The following is a 22,139-nucleotide window of genomic DNA, read 5'->3' on the forward strand; positions in this document are numbered from 1 at the left end:
TCCCCCATTATCAGGTAGGCTGCAGTAGAAAGCAATAAGGAGGGTGGTGTAAGAATGCAGAGCAAACAGAGCACACTGTTTATATGGGGGAATACTATTATCAGCTTTCAATGTATCTTCATGCCTTTGTCCTTTTCATAATGATTGTTACTTTATATTAGCCTTGAGGAATTTTCACCATGAACTCTACAGTATACAAAGAAGAAAAATAGAGTGCTTGATTCAAAAGTTTGCAGTCTGAGACAAAGGGCCTGAGACAAAATGGGATGTGTTTAAGTGCTCAGTGTGCACCTTTGTGACAGAAGACGAAATTTATGGGTGAAAACAGCCAGTGCTGCTTCCATTTTCAACCTTTTGACACTAGAGAATGGTGTCAGCAGAAAAAATGAAATGATGCAGTCATCAAGATCTATAAATTTAAGTCAGGATTTCAAAATGATCTTGAGGAAAATATTCAATTACCCCTCAGGGCCTGTAAGGCTACTTTGAAGATTAGATCTCTAAGCATGAATAAATACATAAATATGCTTCCAGTACTGTTTCTTACACATGTGGTTAGTTAAATAGCCATTTAAGAAGAAACCTGTGAAATACTTCTATACCACGTTTTTGAAATTCACATCCTTTTTTTTTTTAATCCACATTCACCAAACAAAACACTGAATATATGGGGGTATTAAGATTAAACTTCAGTGCTTTACTTGGCAAGCCAAATGCAAAAATAAATGTCTCAATACCAATTCCTGGAACAGATTTAGAAGAATCTCTAACAAATTAAAGGAACACTAATATTTAACAGTTTTAAATCACAGCTGAAAACACTGTAGTTGAAAGTTAAATCCAAACAAAAATACATTGTAAAAGATACAAAGTGAAAACAATTAAATGGAAGAGATTATGATCTGAAAAGCACCTTATGTTCTGCAAGTGAGATCTTGGTCTCATCTTTTCTAACCCATCTATCCAACATACAGAAGAACATTGCAACTAACTGTGAATTAGGCTTTTGGATTCTCTGCATGGGAGAAAAAACTAATGATGATGATTTTAAACCACCGTTTGTTTTCTCATAGACAGGGCTATCCCCCCCACTATTTGCTTCAGCAGAAGATTTTCCCACATATTAAGTTCACAGCTAGATTGTATGTAACCAAAGTGAGGATTAAGGGCATCATGAGCTCTGGCAATAGATGGTACAGGTGTTGCTTGTGCTTTTTTCAACATGCTCATGTGGCCTGGTGGGAAAAGCTGATACAGCTGGTCCTTCACTGCGGGGTTTGTGTTGGTCACCTGCTGGTCATCACCTCCTTCTGAAACCAGCAGTTATTTTAGGCAGTGCATCCTACGCAGAAGTTAAGACTCAGAAAAAGGCGACAACAAAGGAGTGGTTGTCCCAGTACATGAAGAAATGAAAAAGCAACCTGAAGCAGTGGGAGGCAGCATCTCTGTGTAGTTGGACTTCCAGAAATATGTGGCATGACAGAATGCAAAGGACAGTGCTTACCTTATTTACCATAACCACCTAGAAGTCAAGCTCCTAAGCCATTCTCAGCCAGGTTTTCTCTCAGGGAGGGAAAAAGTGGCAATGAATAATCCTATTTTAAGACAGATTCCTACAATAGGTGGGGTGTGTCACCCTCTGGAAGTGCCACCTCTCTCAGTAAATTACAGAGGCAAGCAAAAGGACTGAGCTCAGACAGGATGCTAGCTTTTGCCTTTTAGAGCTAAGGGAGCTGAATCCCATCCAAAGCTCGCAGGATATAAAGAACTCATTGCCTGCAAGACTTTGCCCTGGAAAAGACGGCTAAATTGCTATAAAAAAAGTGAAAAGGGAAAAAAGAGTTGAATGAAATTCAAGGAAGCCCTCGTTCCAGCTATGGCCTTCTCTTCCTCAGAGGGAGGGAGGAATGTGCAGCTGTTCAGTGGATGCCTGTGTGCAGGGCTGGTGGGATGCTCTCCCCTGCCCACGGGGCTGGCACGGGGCAGACTCGGTTCCAGTAGGCGGCTTTGCCATCCGGAGAGGGGCCACCAGCCCCATGTGCCCCATCCCCAGGCGAGGCAGCTCCGGTGAGCAGCTGTGGGAACGCCTGATTCCCCAGCCCTGCTCCCCTCTGCTCCAGTGCCACCCTTGCGGGAGTATGAGCACGTGTGAGCCTGAGTCATGGGAAAGATTAGCTGCCTTCCTCCTTTTCCCCTTTGTGGAGCTGCTATTCAGTCATTGAGATTAGGACATGTCTTAATTAGTCAAGATAGAGATGCCCTGCAAGGAACTGGAAGGTATCCCACATTTTTCCCTCATGCTTTGTCTTTACCTCCCTTCCCTCAGGGAAGGATAATTCTGTTTCCAGAAACAGAATAAGACTGAACTTTAAAAATACTGAGGTGCATTACAGCAAAACTTCCTTGGCCTTCTGGAAGAAAACAAGCTGTACATTTTATGCTTATCCTAAGTAAAACATGAGTCATGCATGGTAATAATTTATTTTCAACTATATAATTATTCAAGCATGTACAACTTTTCCTGGAGGTCTAACACATGCTTGGTAAATGGATGGTAGATTTAGGGAAGAGGGGATTTAGATGAGATGGGAGTTTTAAACCTGAAATCAAGTAAATATTTTCTTTATACCAATATTGGCTGAAAGCACAAAAGTATGTAATTGGTAACATTACATAATAAACTAGAAATATATTGGCCACCCTATGGCTTATTGCAGAAATGATGCTGTCATTTGAAGTTGCACTTAAAATTTTCTCCAGCCTTAAAAGCACTGTGTCAAAATATTAAAAGCACCTAGTTTATGTCTATACCTCTTAGTATAACACTGAATGGATTGTGTTTGTGAAGTCTTAGACAGAATTGTGGCTGTAGGGTTTTATATGGCTGGAAACGAGGTAAACCTGAAGAATATATGGGGTCTTCAGTGTTTATACAGTGTGAGGCAATTTTCACCTCACAGTCTAGCACACTAAAGCTGTTTTTCAGACCCAGACATATTAATATACTGTTCTCCTTAGAAAACTTTCACAAATACAGATGCTCTAAGTGAAAACAGAATAACTCATGAATCAATCTAAAAGAGTGAGGAAAGGCAGACACCCCCCACCCAGTCTCCAAACTAAAACATCTAAACATTTCTCAAACTTACAGTTTATTCTGTTTGCTTGTACTCTTCCCTTGCCTCAAACTGCTCATGAAGAAACAATAACAAGAGAAAGAAATGTTTGGAACTGGATTTTTAAGCTACAAGTTCTTTTGGACTAGGAACTGAACCCTGTAATACTCATCAAGGTGGATCTATACTAATGGTAACACCAGATGCTCCTTAGGGCCAAACCACAGTAAATCTCTCTTTTTAGCTTATTATTGCATCCCTTAGGAAAGCAGCTACCCAGCCACCTTTCCATGCTGAGCATCTGCAGGCCACCAGTGATAAAACTGGATATGCACTTGCATGGGTAATTAGATTTAAAGAACTGACTGCTGGAAGGACCCATCCTGGTCCATATCACAGTCCAATTCTGGTCTGCAGGGCACAAGGGGTGTGTGGAAATGAGAGACAGGAGACAGGAGGATGGGACAAGAAAGATTTTGAGCACAGGAAATGGAAGTGGGATAGGTCAGCAGAGTCAGATGGGACATTCTTCTGTCACCTATTTGGAAAGGTAAAAATTACTTTTAAGTGGCTTTTCCTTTTCCTCCTCATCTCATAGCAGAAATCCTGGGGTTATGGCACTATATCTAACTAGAAATTTAAGGCAATAATACAGAAGAAGAGAAGGTGTAGGGAAAATGTATTAGGAAAAAAAGAACATTTCCTCTTGTTGAAGTCTCAAAGAGTTAAGAGGCAAAATTATCCTTTTTGGAAGTTGTCTGCTGGGAAGACAACTTAACCCTGCGGTCAGCAGGCCCTGGCTTTACACTGCACCCATAATAGTTACACAGGCATCCTGAGCCAGGGCCAGTGTTGCCACATCTTTAAAGAGAGTTGACAGCTAAAAGGGGGATGCTTTAATTGAGCAGGGTTAGCTTATGAGTGAAGTTTTCCATGTTACTCTGTGTGTGGTTTGAGACTGGCTGGGTGCAAAGGCAGCCAGTTTTTTAGAGGGTTTACTAGCTCACAATGTTTTTAAACGGGCAAGAAAAAGCAGTGTTTTGCTTGGGAAGCTATTTTAGTGTGCCCTTAGTGGTTTTAAAATGATCCTCACAGCAACAAAGGGTGTTTTTCCCTTAAAAAAAGGAAAAGAAAAGAAAAAAACACCTCCTACCAAAAAATGTGGAATTTCTAGTCTGTCGTTTCAACATGCTACATGGAACAGCTTTTAACAAATGACTGGAAAAAAAACAGTTAAAAAAAATTATTCCAACAAGACAGGATATAGAAGCACTTAAGTCATGGTATTATTGCAATTGTAGGATTATACACCAATATACAGATCAAAGACGGAAACTATGATTAGGTCTTATGCTCCTACTCTTCCCTTAATTAGCATTTTCACCTCTGTGACTTTTCTCAAGTGTATTTTTGTTCCACTGAGCTTTTTAAAAAAAGCCTCCATAATCGAAAGACTCCATGATACAATATCTATATTTATAGTTACTGGTCATATATTTATATAAGGATGGAGCTATTAACTTCAGAGAGGCAGGGACAATGCAAATGACAACAGCATATGTTTGGGATCTTACCAGTAAGCCAGTAATGTTCAGAAATGTCAGTTCTGATGTAATGGTGGTCATGAGAAGGGCCCAGAGAACGTGTCAGAGCAGTGTCTTTGCCAAGGAAATCAGAAGCTGTTCCAGCATAAAGATACTCATCTGCAAATGAAAAAGAAATAGGTTTCCTACAGCTGTGGCACAAAAAAATTAAAACTATTTACATTTTGTTGGGTGAACAACACCTGTGTTTAATTGGTCTATGAACTAATTTAATGCTTTAAAACATTATTGGGTCCCATTTTAATGGGTTTTTTGGTTCTGTGAATTTACTTACACTTAAATCAGAGTGGTATTTGTAATTATATGTCTGAGAAATAGCATAGTCAAAGACTAATTTTCAGATCTTTCAGGCACTCAGAAAAGTAAATTTTCCAGGCTTTAACGGGTACGGGGCTCTTAAGGGTATAAAGGTCTATTTAATCTGAACACCCTGTCCCATGTACCTGGGAGCCACGGTGAGGACATGGCCATCTATCAACTCCAGCTATCTCTTGTGCCCCACAACTGCCACAGCCCCAATGGCTTTGCTGCTCCTGAGCTAGAAAAATGGGATGGATGCTTCCCCACCGGAATGTTGCAGCTTGGCCCACTCCTGGTGCAAGGATCTCCATCCAACACTTAATTCACGAAGTGGAATTCAGGCACAAATGCAGGGAATTTGTGTTCATGTCAGGAATATGGCTACAGACACAAATCATCATCATTTTAACACTGAGTGGTCTCAGTGGTCTACTAAAATAACTGACACATCTTGCTTGAATAAAGCAGACAGAATTTGCCTCACAAGGACACTACATCTGTAACAGTGCAACTGCAGTCACTATTTGCTCTTCTGCCACTTTTGTGGGCAATGAAAACGCAAAGAAATGCACAATCTTTTCTGTTTCCCTTCAGATCTCAGTACTTTTCAAAAAAAAGCAAAGAAACAGTATCATTGTGAACTTTTTTTTTTACAACATAGTGCATTTTAAAACACTCAGTTTTTTCTGTAAAATAACCAGATAACTTTATTGGTTGCAAGAGGGGCTTTTTTGTTTCATGACTTGCAGAAATAAATCCCTAGGGTTCATAAAAACAAAAAAGTTCATGTTCGTAAATGATAATCTTATAAAAAGCTACATGATACATAAAAATCCCCTCCCAAAAGTTCCTTCTCCAGTTTTTCTGATACTCCTGGGTTGAAACATTTCACAAGATCTTATAGAGAGAAGCCTTTGTTGAGAGTGAATGCTGAATAAATACCATTCAACACTGATGTTTGTGCTTTCATTTGCGAAAGATGTAAATGCACTTAAAAAGTAAGATCAAGGAGGAAAAAAAATCAACAAACCAACCCACAACCCATGATCCACAAGCACTTTATTTGTCCAAAAAAGATCTATCATCTTTCTTTTTACCTCATTATTATTGTTACTTCTGTATTATTTCCATGACAGTTGTGGAAAGCACATCTTTCAGACAGCATGTTGCCTTTGTAAAGAAACAATAGTGCATTCTGAAAGGTATTTGTCATAATGAGGAATGGGCAGGGTAATTGGTGTTTGCTAACTGACAGGCACTCGGTGATCGATACATCTGAAGGGCCAACAGAAATTCTCCATCCTTGCTTAGGCTCTGCTGACAAGGCATTTTCAGCACTTCTCTCAGTGTTTGGTATCTCTCATTCCAAGTTCCTTCTACGTCCTGAACAGTTTTGGTGAGTGGTAATTTGTAATAGAGGATGGATGATCAGCAGGTGATTCTTCAGTCAAAAGGACTAGTTTTTCCAATTTATCTGTGGGATTTACTTGAAGTGATATGTCATGTAGTATTCAGATTACCTATTTCTACAAAGAATGAAAATTACTCAGTTGCATTAACTTACATATATGAGTGAAAATACAGTTAGATATTACTTAGCTCATAAATGTATAACTGAATAAAAAGTGTTCTCTGAAGGATACAAGTAATCTTTACTGCCATTTGGCAGTAGACAGAGAGAAGGGACACACCAAGGTTACTCTGCTCATCACTGGCAGAGATGGGAAATGATCTCACCTGAGCTCCAGGGCAGCATCTTATGCATGAACTGTACTGCTCTCCTCGTTCATTTGGGAATAAGGTAAGCATCCAAAGATACAGCAGAAACACATTCTCTGGTCAGGCCTGTAACTCTTTACAGTACTCCTTGTACATTATTGTGAAGCACTTGACACCAGGCACAATCAAAAAAGGGATACTAGAATACCCTGACCATTAATTTTATCTAGATCAAAAAATTGTTACGTAGCAAAGTTCATGTCTTAGGTAGCTAAAGGACAGCAGCTTCTTCATTTCACAAGATTTAATAGAACAGTCAAAGCACTAGAATGCTACTGAAATTAGGAAATGCTGTAATAAATCACAGAGTTCTACTGCTTGCATTAAAAAAAAAAGTAAAAAAAAAGTTAAAGTTTCTGGATTCCCATTTTAAAAATAGACTTCACAGTCATTAAAGAGTACTAGGGGTCTCTGAGAAGAATAAGCACAGGCTTTAATCTATTGTTTTTAATAAAGGAAGTCCTGCCCCATCTGTAGGGTCAGAATCACAAATCATCTATCTTATTATCTGAGAATAAAGACTGAACATTAGTCATATTCTTTTTATAACACAGAGTGACCGATACTTCAAAGCATTGTCACCACTGCTCTTTGGCTGTAAATGAAAACGTCATGGTGCTTCACTCTTATCTTGTATTCATATGCTTGACAGACAAGTTAAATGAAAATTGTCCAAAGCTATGAACCAAACCATGACAAAAGTAGCTCTTAGAGTGATTTGAAATCCGGAGGTCAAGCTGACATTCCTCGGCCCCAAATGTCAGACCACACAGTGCTGCGATGCACGCAGCAGGCAGAGTGCACTATCTTGTTCCTCGGCTCCCAGCTTCAGAAGTGGCTACTCGAGTAAATAGAAACCTCAGAAACGTATTTATGGAAATAGTGCATGTCAGCAGACTTCAAAGGGCAGAACATATTGATAATTGCAGAAAGAGGCCCAAAAGGGCTTCAAACACTCTCTGTCCATGCGGGTTTTTTTGTTGTCCTCTTAAAGGAGCAATGACTGGGTGAAGATGAAACTGCCTCCCTGCCCAGCTGACAGAGGCTTTACAGCCGTTCTAATGCCTCTGTTTGCACTACTGCCCTTCCAGCTCTGTGCTGTCTGCAGCCTGAAGGCTTCCCCAGCTCTGAGAGCACGGACCAGCACTGGAAACACGACCAGTGCCAGAGGAGCTCCAGCGGTGACATGTGCTGAGTCCCCGGGCTCACATCCTGAGCCATCACAGGTCCGAGGGAAGCACCCGGCTCCGGTGGCTCCTTACCTGCCATCACTGAAGCGAACGGCTGCTGCGGATCGAACGGGCATTTCAACCTGCCAGACTCCAGGTTCTGGGTATCCAAACGGAATACCATTTCCTGAGAATAAACACAAATTCATTATCCTGGTGTGGCTACAGAGAAAAACTCACTTAGACAGCCTGTTCTGCTAATGTACAAAGTAAAGATGTGTTAGATCGTGCAGCTGTCATCTCAGCATTGATGTTTACAGTCTGTGTCTGTTTTACATCCGTATATTTTCATTCAGTGTTTTACTGTATCCTGGTCACTCTATAGTGAAACACAAATCTTAAAAAAATACAATTATTTTCAGAAAAAAGGAGATGTAATGTTCATCATTTCTACTCCAATTAAAAGCTGGATTGTACTTAAAAGGCACTGGCTTCTATTTCGGAAAGTGCTGATAGACTGTGTTGCAACAGGAGACCCTGAAGGGATTCTGGCTGACTCAGAAATTTCTCCAGGGACTGCTGAATAATGTTCACAGCAGACACAGTTCAGACTCTTTTAAAATGAAAGAGCATATGCTCTTTCTTATTATTTTTAACAAGGCTAATGATACAAGAGATATCAGAATAGATTTTTCCTTGTGGTTTCCAAATACCATGTGATTAATTCCTGGGCCACAGAACAAGGGCATAGAGGAAGATAAAGAAAATAAATTATTTAAAAATTATTGCCTATGTTTTCAGTGGGTAAGCAACAAGTCAATTCCTGTAAGCATCCATTTGAAGCTTTATTATAATTTTGAATTGCCAACAAGGGCTCTTTTACTTGCCCCTTTCAGTGGCTTCCTGAAAGCACACTTAAGCTGAAATCCATTGTGAGTCCTGCTGAAGGCAAATTGATAGCTCAGAGGAGTAAAGTGAACTCTCTGCAGGTATAGAGACTTGATCTTCAGAATTGTCCTGCCATTAAGAGAAGGGAGATTGCCTAGAGAATTGCTTTTAACATATTTTCATTTAACATGCTTTTCTATCTACTGTGATATTTAAAATCCCTCTAGTACTCAGAAATCCATTCAATGTGGATTTAATGTCTATTGTAGAGAAAAAACTTTAGAAGCTAGTTTAAAAAAAAATCAAAACACCTCCATGGTTTAAACGCTTAAAAATAGGTAAAGTGATTTTAATTATTTGTTTCCATACCTCTGACTTGCAAGAGGCCTGGAGAGTACAAATGACAAGCAAGTATGTCCAAAGATGGCCACATAGGATTAGACTTCACAACACATTAATTCAATTCATCCTTAATGCACATCAGATTATAAATGACCAAACCTTTCTATGTTATTGAGGTGCCTCCTAAACTCTCTAGGCTCAGAAGACAAAAGCCCAGGATATTGAATAATTAAGCTCCTTAAGAGAAAAGAAAAATCAATTCCAATCTATGAACATAAATTCAATTTCCTCCAGCCGTCCTAGCTCATACAAAGCAGAATTTAACCAGCAAAAAACTCGTTACCTTCCCAAACCTGTGGAATATCAAGCAAACCAAATTCTCATGCTCCTACAGTGAGCAGAGCAAGGACAGAACTAAACTAATTTTTTTTTTTCCTTACAATGCTACACTGGTGTCCAATTGTCCTTAGTTCTAGGATATGCAACCCTGAGTTGCTCAGGGAACCCTTGCTTTATCACATGTGAAGAGGCTGTCTGCAAGCCCAGCAATACTCAGGGGACCAAGGGAGTTATAGATCAACATCAAATATTTCAGACTTCACCCAGACAAACTAATGGACACTACCAAGCATTCACACAGAATTAACCTCCTGCTTTCACTTCGGGCAAAGCTTTCAAAGAAAAGAGCATCCCTTAGAGAGCTGTGGCTAACAGCACCAACCGGGCCAAGCCTCTTCTTCACCAGCCAAGAGAAGTTTTGGCAGCGACTCGAGCAATAACAAGACAAGGACTTTAATCCCCTTTAATTGTGTGATTCTGTTGGGGATTTGTACTGCTTCAAAAGCAGTGTCTGCTGTGGTTTTGAGTCACCTGATCCACACTGTTTTCCCCTCTGTTTTCACAGCTCTGGCATTGGCCAGGAGAGCACTGTGCAGATCCACGAGCAGCTTTCAAAGGTCAGCAGAGCACTGCCTGGTTTCACAGCCTCCGAGAGGCTATCTCAGGGCCTGGCTCTCCCAAGCATCCCACAGCTTTCCAGAGAGGTTGCTAATTACCAGACATTCATTATCTGTTCTTATAACCCAGAGATTTAAATTTAAAAAAAAAAAAAAAATTAAAAAGGGGAGGGACGGAAGAATGAAAAAACACTAAGAGAATGGATCTGCATTAAAAGTGCTTTGACTTATCCTGTAGGACTCCTGGCTTCAGTTCCTACAAGGAGACATTTTCAACTGCCTGTCAAATTCACATCACTGTGCCTATCCTCAGCACCCTCCAGACTTGTCACATTTATATGGAGAGGTGGTGGAAGGATGGTGGCTGAAGGGTGTTTGGGGTGCCAAGAAGGAAAGGGAAAATATGCCTGATGCCATTCAAGGCTGATAACTCAGTAGGAGGCTGTAGAAGAGCTTCTCTGTCAGAAGAGGCAGGAGCAGTGCTGAACACTGCCTAACCTACCACTGCAGCTGAGCAACCAGGAGGAATGTGGGAGAGGCAGGACTGGGAGACAGTGAGGGGATTAGGAAACATGATACCAGGATTCTTCTTCCATTTCCTTTCTAAGGTAATTGGTCCTGTCTAACTGAGACAGACCCCTTGTCTAGACTGGCTGCTGGACTGAACAGTCAGACCAAATCCATAATTTCATAAGGTCTGGTGAAAACAACCTTCACAAATGAAGTAGTTGAAATGAAGTAGGGCAATGGTAGAGTGAATACGGAATCTTGCTAATGAGCCAGAGGTAAACCAGAGCCTTACTTATACTCTTGCTGAGAGCTGTTCTGTTCCATTCAGCTGTGTATTTGATCATTCAGCTAAGACACCAGCATGATACAAGGGATCTAAAATTTCAGTTGCTTCAACTGGAATATTTAAAGTAGCAAAGCAAAGAAGCCAACACATTATTTCATTGTAAGCCAAATTATACAGGATATACCAGACAATACCAGGAGCATTAATGGTTTATTAGGGAAAGAACACCACCAAGTAGATTTCTCATAGCTTCAGTTTTCTGTTGCATAGGCAGCCCCTCTGGGTTGGTTATCCAACCCACAGATTGTGGGGTACATAATTATGGGTCTCAGTCTGGGCAAGCTTAATCACTTTTTTTTCCATGAGGACCTTCCCTTGATTCCATGTATCAGTGACAGAACAAGGGGGAATGGCTTTTAATGAAATATGGTAGGTTCAGATAAGATAGCAGGAAGAAAATTGTTTCCTTTGAAGGTGGTGAGGCCCCAGCACAGATTTCCCAAAGAAGCTGTGGATGCCCCATCCCTGGAAGTGTTCAAGGCCAGGCTAGATGGGGCTTTGAGTAACCTGGTCTAGTGGAAGGCATCCCTGCCCATGGTAGGGAGGTTGAAACTAGATAATTTTTAAGGGCCCTTTCAACTCAAACCATTCTATAATTCTATTATTCTGTTTCAGGTTATTGCATTTATTAACTTTAAACCTCATTTCCTATATTCTAGAATTTCACCAAGCCCTGAAGAAAAGAGAAAGCTATTTCTATAGCAGCATAGGAAGCCTGCACCACAGGCAAGCAGACGGACAGGTCACACACATCTCAACACTGTCTGAGAACAGTATCAGTGGGATAAATATAGCCAAGGTGTGATACATATAGGAGTTAAAAAGAGACTTGTGTACTAAGTGGCTGCTTGACACAACACTAAAATTCTTCTGTTGTGGGGGTTAGGTCTCAAACATTTACCACTTAGGATAGTGATTTCTTTGTCACCAGTAAATGAAGACCAGTCAGCTGCTAACTTCGGCTCGGGAATATGCCACTAGTGATGGAGGACACCCAAGACCTGCTTGGTGACCAGACTGCAACACACTGCAAAGTTCTGAGATGTTGTCCCTGGACTCAGGCTTAGAGAACCTTTTCAAAGTGTTTATTACTCTCATGCACAAGGCATAGGATACCCTCTGCGGTATATGTACATTAAAAGATAGAACAAGTTTCATCTTGAACTCTGAATGTATGTGCGTAAGGAAAGTATGTGCAGAAATGACTTACTAGAAAGGAAGACATCTGGATTAGATGTTCTCTTCACTTAGTTAATCACATGGAAGTGTCATTCTGAAGAACTTTGTGTATTAAGCCTGAGGAAAGTGCTTTGTTCAAAAGTGATATGCACATATCAAATGTGAGAACAAGAGTTCCCGTCTGACCCACAGAATCCACCACTTACCCTGTTATTTATGCAAGCTGCTGTCAGGTCATTTTTTACACACTCACATAGTATTTTCCAATCTATGATGAATGCTACACAAGATGAGGGCTATTCCTTGACATGCCAGACTAGTGAGAAAGTTAAATTACCTCTTTGTGAGTTCCAAGCTCAACATATCCACAGAGAGGGTGAAATGCTCCTGTGCCACAGACATAAACATGGGTCCGGTTGTACGGCTGAAGAACTCGGATAAAATTGGCACATTCTGTCTGTTGGGAAAAGAAAGATAAAGGTTACTTTTCATGTTTATTCTTCTCTTTCACATTATACATATAATGTAAGTTACAGCCATATAAGCTTATATAAGTTACAGCCATAGCATTGGTGTATTTAAACTCAAAAACTACTGTAGCAGAAACTGTTTACAAGTAGTTCAAACCTGTTAGGACTATAACTTGACAGTGGCTATCTACCAGGCAGTTCATCAATCAGACTTGCAAACCTAATTCTGCTGTATGCTTACAGCCACGAGAAGCTGTCTGCTCACAGCACGGTTTAGAGGGTATCTGTTCAGCCAGTGTTGTAGCAAACAACACCTGTCAACAATTGGGCAGAGGTCACAGAGCCACTGCGTTTGTCTGGCTACCAGTCTTCCTGCCTTTGCTCCCAGCTCAGGGTACTGCACGTGCTTTAATACCAAAGATCACATGATTAAAGCAACTGTGGTGGGCTGAAAGGCTTCAGCACACTTCCAAGGGTGTGCTTTGTCTCTGCACCAACCACATCTTACTGGTGACTTTTATTTGGTCATTTCTGAGTCCAGTGGGACGTCCTGGCTCTAGCTGGGCTTGCTCCATGTTGTTGTTGTTGGTAAGTAGCACAGGCATGCTTGCAAGGATGATACATGGGGCTGGGGGAAAAGCCTTGATTTAGCCTTCCCCAGAATGAAATTAATACAAAAACACATAACAGATACTTCAGAGGGAACACACAGGATTTGTTCATATGTTCAAGCCATCACCCTGCATCTAAGTGAGAGTCCGAAACAACTATTTCCCTCTCAGGACCCTCTCCTTTTTCTCTTAGTGTAGAAATAGATCAGCACAAATCTTCCACATACACCAGTATCAGAATATTTCCAATGCTCAGCATTGTTTAGGTTCTGACTGCTGTAAAGGTAAGGGTAGTAACAAGTTAGAATAAAAAGCTAAACTCTTCAGGCAGAGAGCTGAGAGCATTTTGAGCTGGAATATACCTTGGTAACCAACATGCTGGAGATTTTTTTTGGAGAGAAAAGGAAGAAATTTTATTTTACAGCCAGGAAATGTTTACATTTATAGTGGGCTCTAGACACATGACGTAATCTGTGCTGCACAAAACATATAAAAGTTGTATTGTATACACGTATGTACCTTAAATATACTTCCTAAAGAAGATTTGTGGTTTCTGGCAAAAGCCATTGAGTCTGAGATTTTTTTTTAACCCCAACTGCAGCTGTCTGCAAATTAAGTTGATTTGTACACTGCTCTACTACTGTTTCTTTCATGAATTATAATGAAGTTACATTCAGGATATACCCAAGAAAAAAAGAAGCATTTTAATGTGAGAAAAGAGGATTCCAGGGAAATACTGCCTGGTATACATTTTTGAGGAAACTCCATTCATCTCTCAGCTGCATTTATTACATAAAAGAACAACATATCATGATTGATGCCTGCAATATTGAATTTTTTTAAGTATTAATATTTAAAAACCAATAGAAATGTAACTTTGTTTTTTAATTAAGAAGAAACACTTAGGACATTAGTTCAGAAGAAGTGTAACAAGAGCTTACTAAAGCATTTTTTGCATTTAATAAAAAATACACAGATATGCATAATCCTCAGCAATAATAAAAAACATACATCATACTTACATGGGCATCTTTCCCAGCTAATTTGCATAATTCTACCTTTTCTTTTGCTGCAGGCCAGTAAATCTGTAACAGTTAAAACAAGACAAAGATTATGAAGATTATACACTGTCCTGTGACTGTAGATTATTCCAGGAATAAACAGTTAAAAGAGATTTATGCATGTTGAAGGACCTTGCATGTAAATTGAAATGAACATGACTTCAAATACAAGATCCCATTACAAAAAGTTAAGAGGCTTTAAATCAACCCCGCTGATCCTTGTTTATTTCTTCATTGGCTACATGTACTTTTAAAAAGCATTCAGTTAATCTGGCCAGGGCACCTTGTCACCATTATGTGTTTCTCTCAAAGTTATGATGAGCCAAATCATCTGGAAACTAAACTGATTGCAAAGCCAGGCAAATTACATTTGTAAGAATTTGGTTCAGTGGACTTGGCATAACTGTTATAAAAAAACACTTACTCCTTCTGCCAATTTTCAAATGAAAATAATTAGGTTCAAAAAACTAAGAATAGCTTACGGGAAATTTGTAGAACAAAAAGTACATTTGACAGGAATCAACAGTGCATGGTTTAAAAACATCACTCATCAACATTACTGAGTTTACTGAGAAAATGACACAGAAGTTTAGAGAAGAACTGTGGACCTTAGATAATTGCCAGTATATATTGATACTGTTTCTCTTTCTTTTTTAATCTGCCCTGCAGAATTCTACAAAATAGGTTTTGATGTACATAAATCCAGATGACAAAATACTATCAGTTACTGTAATCCAAATTGTGTCAGTGAAGAAATGTCAATGAACAACAGTTCAGGTTCTGCCTCACTGATTTCAATTAAGCAGTCAAAACTGGATATGATTGAGTACATCTGATTCTATTAAATTTAAAATAGAAGCTAAATACAGATTCTTCTTGAATCCCCGTCGTGTTAAATACGGGTATTTTGTACTTCTAATTTTGACAAGAAAAAGCAATTGTTATTTCTCATGACTAGTAATAAAAACACAAAAAATCACACTACTTTTTAAGCAAATATTGATTAGTAAATTGCCTGAAGTCCCAGGCACCAGTCAGCAGGTCATTAGCAGTCACAAATGCTTTAGTCTCCAGTCATGCTTTACAAAATCTTAAATAGCAAATGTATAGGAATGAAGAATTATAATATGCATTACAAATAAAAACATCATCAAGGAAGGATGCACAACTCAATGGCACGCAAGAGGAGTTGACTGCTGTCATATTCCCCTTCACCCAGCTGTTGGCACCTTATAGGATGTGGCTTGACAAACACAGGCTCAGTCCCACATGGGTAAGGAAAGAAAAAAGCAAGTGGCCTCCCTCAAGTACCTTTATCACTTTCCAAAACCTACAGTCACTGTTTCTCTCAATCTGGAAACAGTCTGGATTTTACTTCTTTCTCTTTCCTTCCCAGTGAAAATGGATGTATTGGATTTCTGCAAGGAAATTAATTTCCTCTCAAGTGAACTCAGTTACCTTTCTGATAAAAACCTCTTAGCAGAGACAATGTAGTTTAAGTTACTTAAACCTTAACCCTCTGCAACAATATTTACATGGAGTCAGAGATAAGACAGTGTAACAGCATTGCAGCACTGGAGCACAAATTTGCTTTCCCAGAGCATTTTCTCAGAAAGATCTGGTCAAAGCATCCAGGTTTGAAAATGCAATCAGCCATCTCAGGGGTGTGTGGATGGCACAGAGCACAGTGCCAGGAAGCACACAGAAAGTACTGGAAACATCATGAAGGGCTGAAGGTAGGTCCCGTCTGGTCTCCACTGCAACACAGATAAGTTTAAGAAGAAAAGCTGATGAAAAGCTATCAGTGAAGAAAAGCTGATGAAAAGGAACAGATAGAGGAATGTAAGATCATGGATCTCCAAATACATTTGGCCATGGAGATCTGTCTAAGCTGAGATCTGATCCTCAGTTTTCTTGTACATAAACTTTATGCCCAAGATCCCTGAATCAGTTACAGGAAAGCCTTGAGGTCTTCAAGGGGTTTGGGAGATTTTTGGCCAAAGTTTAGTTATCCAATGAGGTAGACAAGATGTGCCTTTGTAGGCTTTTGAAAATGCCCAGCTGTCCTTGCCAACTACACAGACGAACTGGAGGAGTTAAAAACAGAGACATCTGCTTCAAGGCTTCAGAAGTGTTAATGGACTTGACTTACCCTCAATTCTTCTACAGATTCCTTCATGGGAATCAGTGTTTGTCCTACAAGGCTGAAATACACACATCCCCCCTTCTATGATAATTGACCACAGACAATTATTATTAAAAAAATCAATTGTTTTACTCTCTAGTTACTCAACAGCCTCAGTATTTAGCATTATATAAGGCCACATTAGACAATGAAAAGTGAAGCTAAGTGATCTAACTTGAAAATCAATTTGCAATTATATATAGGGGAGTAAAAGTGATATTTATTAGCTTACCATATGAGAAATGAGAGATTCCCAGAAACTGTCAGTTCTAAATTGTAATAGATCAAGAAAATTGCATAATTTGATGAGTTGCATCATGAAAATTGCATAAAATAATGAGTTGATGTGCTGAGAAAAAAAGCATGAACTTCATTTTTTTATTACAGGACATGCTGTGTAACAGTGCCACAAGTCTGGTTCCCTCAAACACTGGCACAAGCAATACTATACATGTGTACTGACTTTTCTGTAGGGGGTGAAATTAAATTTTACCATTATATTTTATTCCAATGTGTTACTTAGTTTCATAATATGCCAAAAAAGTAAGACTGGAGGCTCCTGTAGTTTCTTTCAGATATAAAATCATTGAGCTTGTAAATGGTTTGAAGCTTTGAAGTTGGTCATTTTTTTCTTTTTTTTTTTTTTTTCTATTTATATGTTTTATTCACAATGGTAACATCTTATTAACAAATTCTCTTTTATTCCCAAATTTCTCAATAAGTAAAAACCTCAAGGAATGGAAAAAAACCCCAGATAGCCAGGCCCTATATACTAAAGGTGACAATGACATTGACTTGTAAAGTTATAATCATTTTGTGTTACCATCAGTACAAATTATATATTTAATATACTTTATAGTTGTATGTATCTGAAATGTCTGGAGAAATCTTAGAATAGCTAAGTGGAGTTACTGGATTTAAGGCAAGAATGCAACTAGTTGGAATATGTGAACTATATACTTAAATAGGATTCTTTTCTTTTCTTAATCTTCAGTTTATTTTCCTTTTAAAATAACCATATCAAAATTCCAAAAGTCAGCTACTGTCATGATTTCCAGATTTTATCTTCTACTGCCCAATTAAAAGAAAAAAAACAATCTTACCATTACTTTTAAATCATTCTTCAAATATTTTCTTAAATTTAGGAATGGGAAAGAAATTAAATTCTCCTAATAAATGAAAGTTAATAAGCTCTTTTCTATCAGAGAGAAAGGAAACCTCCCAGGAGTACAAAATTAAGCAGTACATAAGTGTAGGACAAATAAAGTATCACTTCAAAGGGTAGCTGGAAATTGATTTCTGATTAAAACAAAACATTTAAAACCACAAAGGTCTTTTCCAGATCAGGAGCAGTAAATTTCTAAAAGTAACATTTTCCCTTCCTCTAAATATGCATTTTTACTATAAGAAAGGAATGAAAAAGGAAGTAACTTTTTAAAATACATTATTTATATATAAATAAATTGATATGTGGATGCTATATATATATATGTATATATATATATATATAAATAATATCTGGATCCAACATTAAGAGCCAAATTTCAGCTGCCATCTGTCATGAATTAATAATACTGGTATTTTACTCATTTTTATGTATGCATCTTTCTCTATCAGATTTTGTTCCTAGCCTAACGCTTAAGATTATAAATCTTTAGGAGAAGGGGTGCTCAAAAATAAAACAGTGAAATCTGATTACAAAAAAAATGTGTGAAAGTACAGCTTTTTCAAGAATCACTTCTAATTAGGCTACTAAATCTAGGATGGTGCAGGACTTTACAAAATGAGTGGAAAATGCTATATATTGTCACAATACAGAAGAGGAAGATCACAAGCTATCTAAACAATTTAAAAGCCCACTGGTCTTTTTTCATCTGTTTTTAAGGTTTCAAAACAAGTTTTTAGTTAGGGAAGAAATAATACAAGTTTCCAATGAAAATGGAGTGTGGTAGAGAAGACAATATAATTTGGTAAACAGCCATTATCCCGCTCAATATTGTACTTTTCTTTAATAACCTAGCTGAATTACATTAAGGTGGTAGAGCTGCTCTTCGTCAGGGCTCCATTTAAGTATTCACTACATTGTCACATGGAAACTGATTAGCTCAGCTGCCAAAAACAGGCATTAGTACAAGAAAAAAAAATGGTCTGATAAGTAAAGAACTTGAGGTACAAAGTTACTCATGAGGTTCCTCAAGAAACAATGTCGGAGCTCATCCTATTTCATGCACCCGTCAGTAGCTTTGGTAAAATCCCAGAACTCTCCAACAACCCCTGCAGATGACACGAAGTTGGGAAGCATCACTAAAACAAAAGAAGTTAAATTATGCAGGAATAATCAATCAAAGGGCTCTGAAGACCAGAATTATAAACAGCCAGAGGAAATGGGTATAAACTGCTAATAAATAAATATAAATAATAGATTGTAGATTTTAACAAAAATCCAATCTGAAACATCGGAGTAGTAACAAGGATCTGTTCCACAGCAACAACATTCCTAAAGAAGTTGCATGAAGTATCCCAAAGGGCCACTTACAACAGCTTTGGACTGGGTTATGAGAGGAATAACTGCTCCATGAGGTAGCTGATGCTGATAGCAGGGAGTGAGACCAATTGACCAACGTGACCCCTTCCAGTTTCACGTCCCCAAGATAGCCACGCTCACGCCAGCAGCAAGCACTTGAGTGTGCCATTGAGGCTGTCGGCTTTCAGCAGCCCTGGGGCCTTCACTGGAGCCTCTCCCATGCCTGATGCTTCAGCACTTCTCTATCAGTGCAGCCTCTGGTACAGGACACCCCAAAGTGCTTTACTAGCGGTGCATGGAGCACCAGCAGGGTGTGTCCCTACCAGCAGTGAAGGACATCAGCTAATCAGCATGTCTCAAAACACTCACACACTGAATTTGAGGCCTATGAAGAAAGGGATTGCTCCCTTCCTATTTAAAAGGAGTAAGAGGTGCTAGAAGTACTAAGATGAAAATACATTGATTTTAAACAGCTGCTTGATGCAGCAAGAGAAAGCCAGCTTTCTTCCCTTGTTTTATTCTGAGGACTAGATATTCATCATATTGATGCTTGAGGGAAGGTATGCAATAAAATTACAGCTTTCTGGGCATCAAAATGTCTTATTAAGGCTTTGTGAAGCATGTACACTGTAATTCAGAAGCTTAGGCTGATCACTGGTATGGGTAAATTCCCCATATGACAGTCCTAACTGCAGTTCCCAAAGAACAAAGCCAGATTGAGTTGTAAACCGTTTGTCACACTGGGATATGCAATATATTCCCCCTTACAAACTCTTCTCCATGAAAAACTACCCCTCTGTGTGAAAAAAAAAGGATTCATGACTTAGCTCAACGGGACCATAAAACGAGTACAGTAAAGAGGGCAACATGATCCAAACAGACTGAAGTAAACCAGGAGACAGTCTAATCCTGGCTTTGTTATTGTCTTACTATATGTGACAGTCAGGTCTCAATTTTCCCACCAGTAAAATGACAATAATGTGACTTCCTTTTTTTAATTTTTTTTTCTTGATTTTCTGAAGAACTTTGTAATTCATAGCTCAAAAATTAAAAGCAAAGAAAACCAGTAAGAGCAAGGAGCACTGAGCAAACACACGACAGTGATCCAATAAGAATGTCACCCTGATGCATAAGACAGTATCATGAATGTCATGCCCCAATGCCATAAGAGTGGGTGTTCATGGACTGCATCTTGAGAACTAGGACATTTGTCACTGCTGTATACTGACCCCAGGTCACTTCACTAAAAATTACTGCAAGCCCTAAAAATTTACTGAATTTCCCAGAAAACACTGGAAAGAATTTAATGCATTCTCAGTATCATTTTGTGGAAAACAGAGAGTGTTACAATTACCACAGAATCACAGAATATTCTGAGTTGGAAGGGACCCACAAGGATCATTGAGTCCAACTCTTAAATGAATGGCCTGTACAGGGACTGAACCCATGACCTTGACATTATTAGCACCATGCTCTAAACAACTGCGCTAATTAAGGAGAAAATGATCTGATTTTAGCACACCATATTGGTATACCAGTTGTTCTCTAAATACCTCACATCTGCTGCATCAATGTGTGCAGTATGGAAGTCCACAGCTTGGGGAACTGGACAGATTTTTCTCATATACAAATCCCAACAGGAAGGTTACCCCGAGTAGGTCTTGTAACCGACTCCCACTGTAATAGCTGTACTCTGGAATTCAGTATTTTAAAGTCATCAGCAAACAAAGGAAGCTGATACATTTGAATTCCTCATTTGAATTTCTCCCTGTATTTGAAAACTAACCAGGCTGTCTTTAGAGATTTTCATCTAGCTTTCTTTACAGCAGTTTCATCAAGGTTCAGCTAACTCTCAGAAATACTTAAGAGATTGTTAAAAGCCAAGAATTTATCCTTAAATCTTGTTTATATCTTGCCACAGACCTTCACCTGTGGTATCATTATGTGTACCTGCAATACACATCTAGGAAATTAACTGACCAGAAATTCCACCTCCAATTATTTCATAGTAACAGAAAATTGGATCTCTGAAAGATATAATCTGATATAACAGGAAGGGGGAAAGAGAGAATATGAGGCTTGTTTCAAAGTGATTTACAACACAGCAGGAATGCCAGTGTCAGTGTATGGCATTCTTTATTTTCATGATGCCATTGAACTGAGTAAAATGCACTGGAAGTCAGAGGGAAATAAAAGTTGTGTATTTGGATGACGCATTCACGAACTTTTGGTAGCTTAAATTTGGCAGGTGGCTGTTAGACTGAAACCTCATATTAGAACCAAATGGGATTTAATATTGCATCTGTCTGGGACAAAGCTACATCTCCACATGCCCCAGTACTCCTCTTAAACTGTGATCTCCAACACAACTTAAGTAGCAGCCAATACTTCCAGCCTCAAGGGTTTTCTGAAAAGTGCATTTTCATGTGTATATGAGCACATGTGAAAGCTTAAAGAAAATAGACCAGATGCTGATTTCATTTACAATGGATTAAATCTTGAAAGGCTTCAGTGCTTCTACACTTCATTTTCCACAGCGTAACCACAGCAAACTTCTGACTACTGCCTCTTTCTCCTAAAAGGAAACTGTACACCAGGATTTTTAGGGTAAATGGCATTGCTCCTGACACGTTTATCACTTCAGACTAAAAACAAACCCTACCTCTGAAAACGCCAATGACCAATATGAGCAAATGTTTTCAGAGAGCAGGATACTGGCCATTCTTTATAGCTAAACACACGGGTAAAATATAAAAATGACAGCGGATGTTTATGGAAACATAATTTACAGCAACAATGCAAAAGGAAATAACAGAGACACTCTCTTCCACCTAGGACTGTGGTAATGCTGGATTCATATTGCTTTCTTCACGTCTTGCTCCATCTGTTGTTTTGTGTCTGTAAACACTTTTCAAAAGCTTTCACTTTGTCTACACAGGTGCCTAAATTTAAGTCTGCCAAACAACTTTATAGAGTAAATAGCTCAGTGGTAAGACCCCTTCAAGGGCTAGTAAGCACAAAGATATCACCTCTGCCTCTGGAAGTCCCTAACCCGAAGTTTCACTGCCTTTATCCTAGATTATCTCAGTCCTCATGTCC

General features: G+C 39.0%; 1 protein-coding gene across 1 annotated transcript in view; it reads right to left on the reverse strand.

The window, feature by feature from the left end:
• Positions 1–22,139, reverse strand: part of SEMA3D (semaphorin 3D) — a 130,989-nt gene that overhangs the window by 48,377 nt on the left and 60,473 nt on the right. Inside the window, exons 4-7 of the mRNA XM_048301099.1 lie at positions 14,293–14,355; positions 12,527–12,646; positions 8,062–8,155; positions 4,691–4,819 (exon numbers count right to left, since the gene is read on the reverse strand). Of these exons, the coding sequence (XP_048157056.1) occupies positions 4,691–4,819; positions 8,062–8,155; positions 12,527–12,646; positions 14,293–14,355 (406 nt within the window). The remainder of the gene's footprint in view (positions 1–4,690; positions 4,820–8,061; positions 8,156–12,526; positions 12,647–14,292; positions 14,356–22,139) is intronic.

Source organism: Corvus hawaiiensis, chromosome 4 (genome assembly GCF_020740725.1).
Source record: "Corvus hawaiiensis isolate bCorHaw1 chromosome 4, bCorHaw1.pri.cur, whole genome shotgun sequence".
In the NCBI taxonomy this organism is placed as follows: Eukaryota; Metazoa; Chordata; class Aves; order Passeriformes; family Corvidae; genus Corvus; species Corvus hawaiiensis.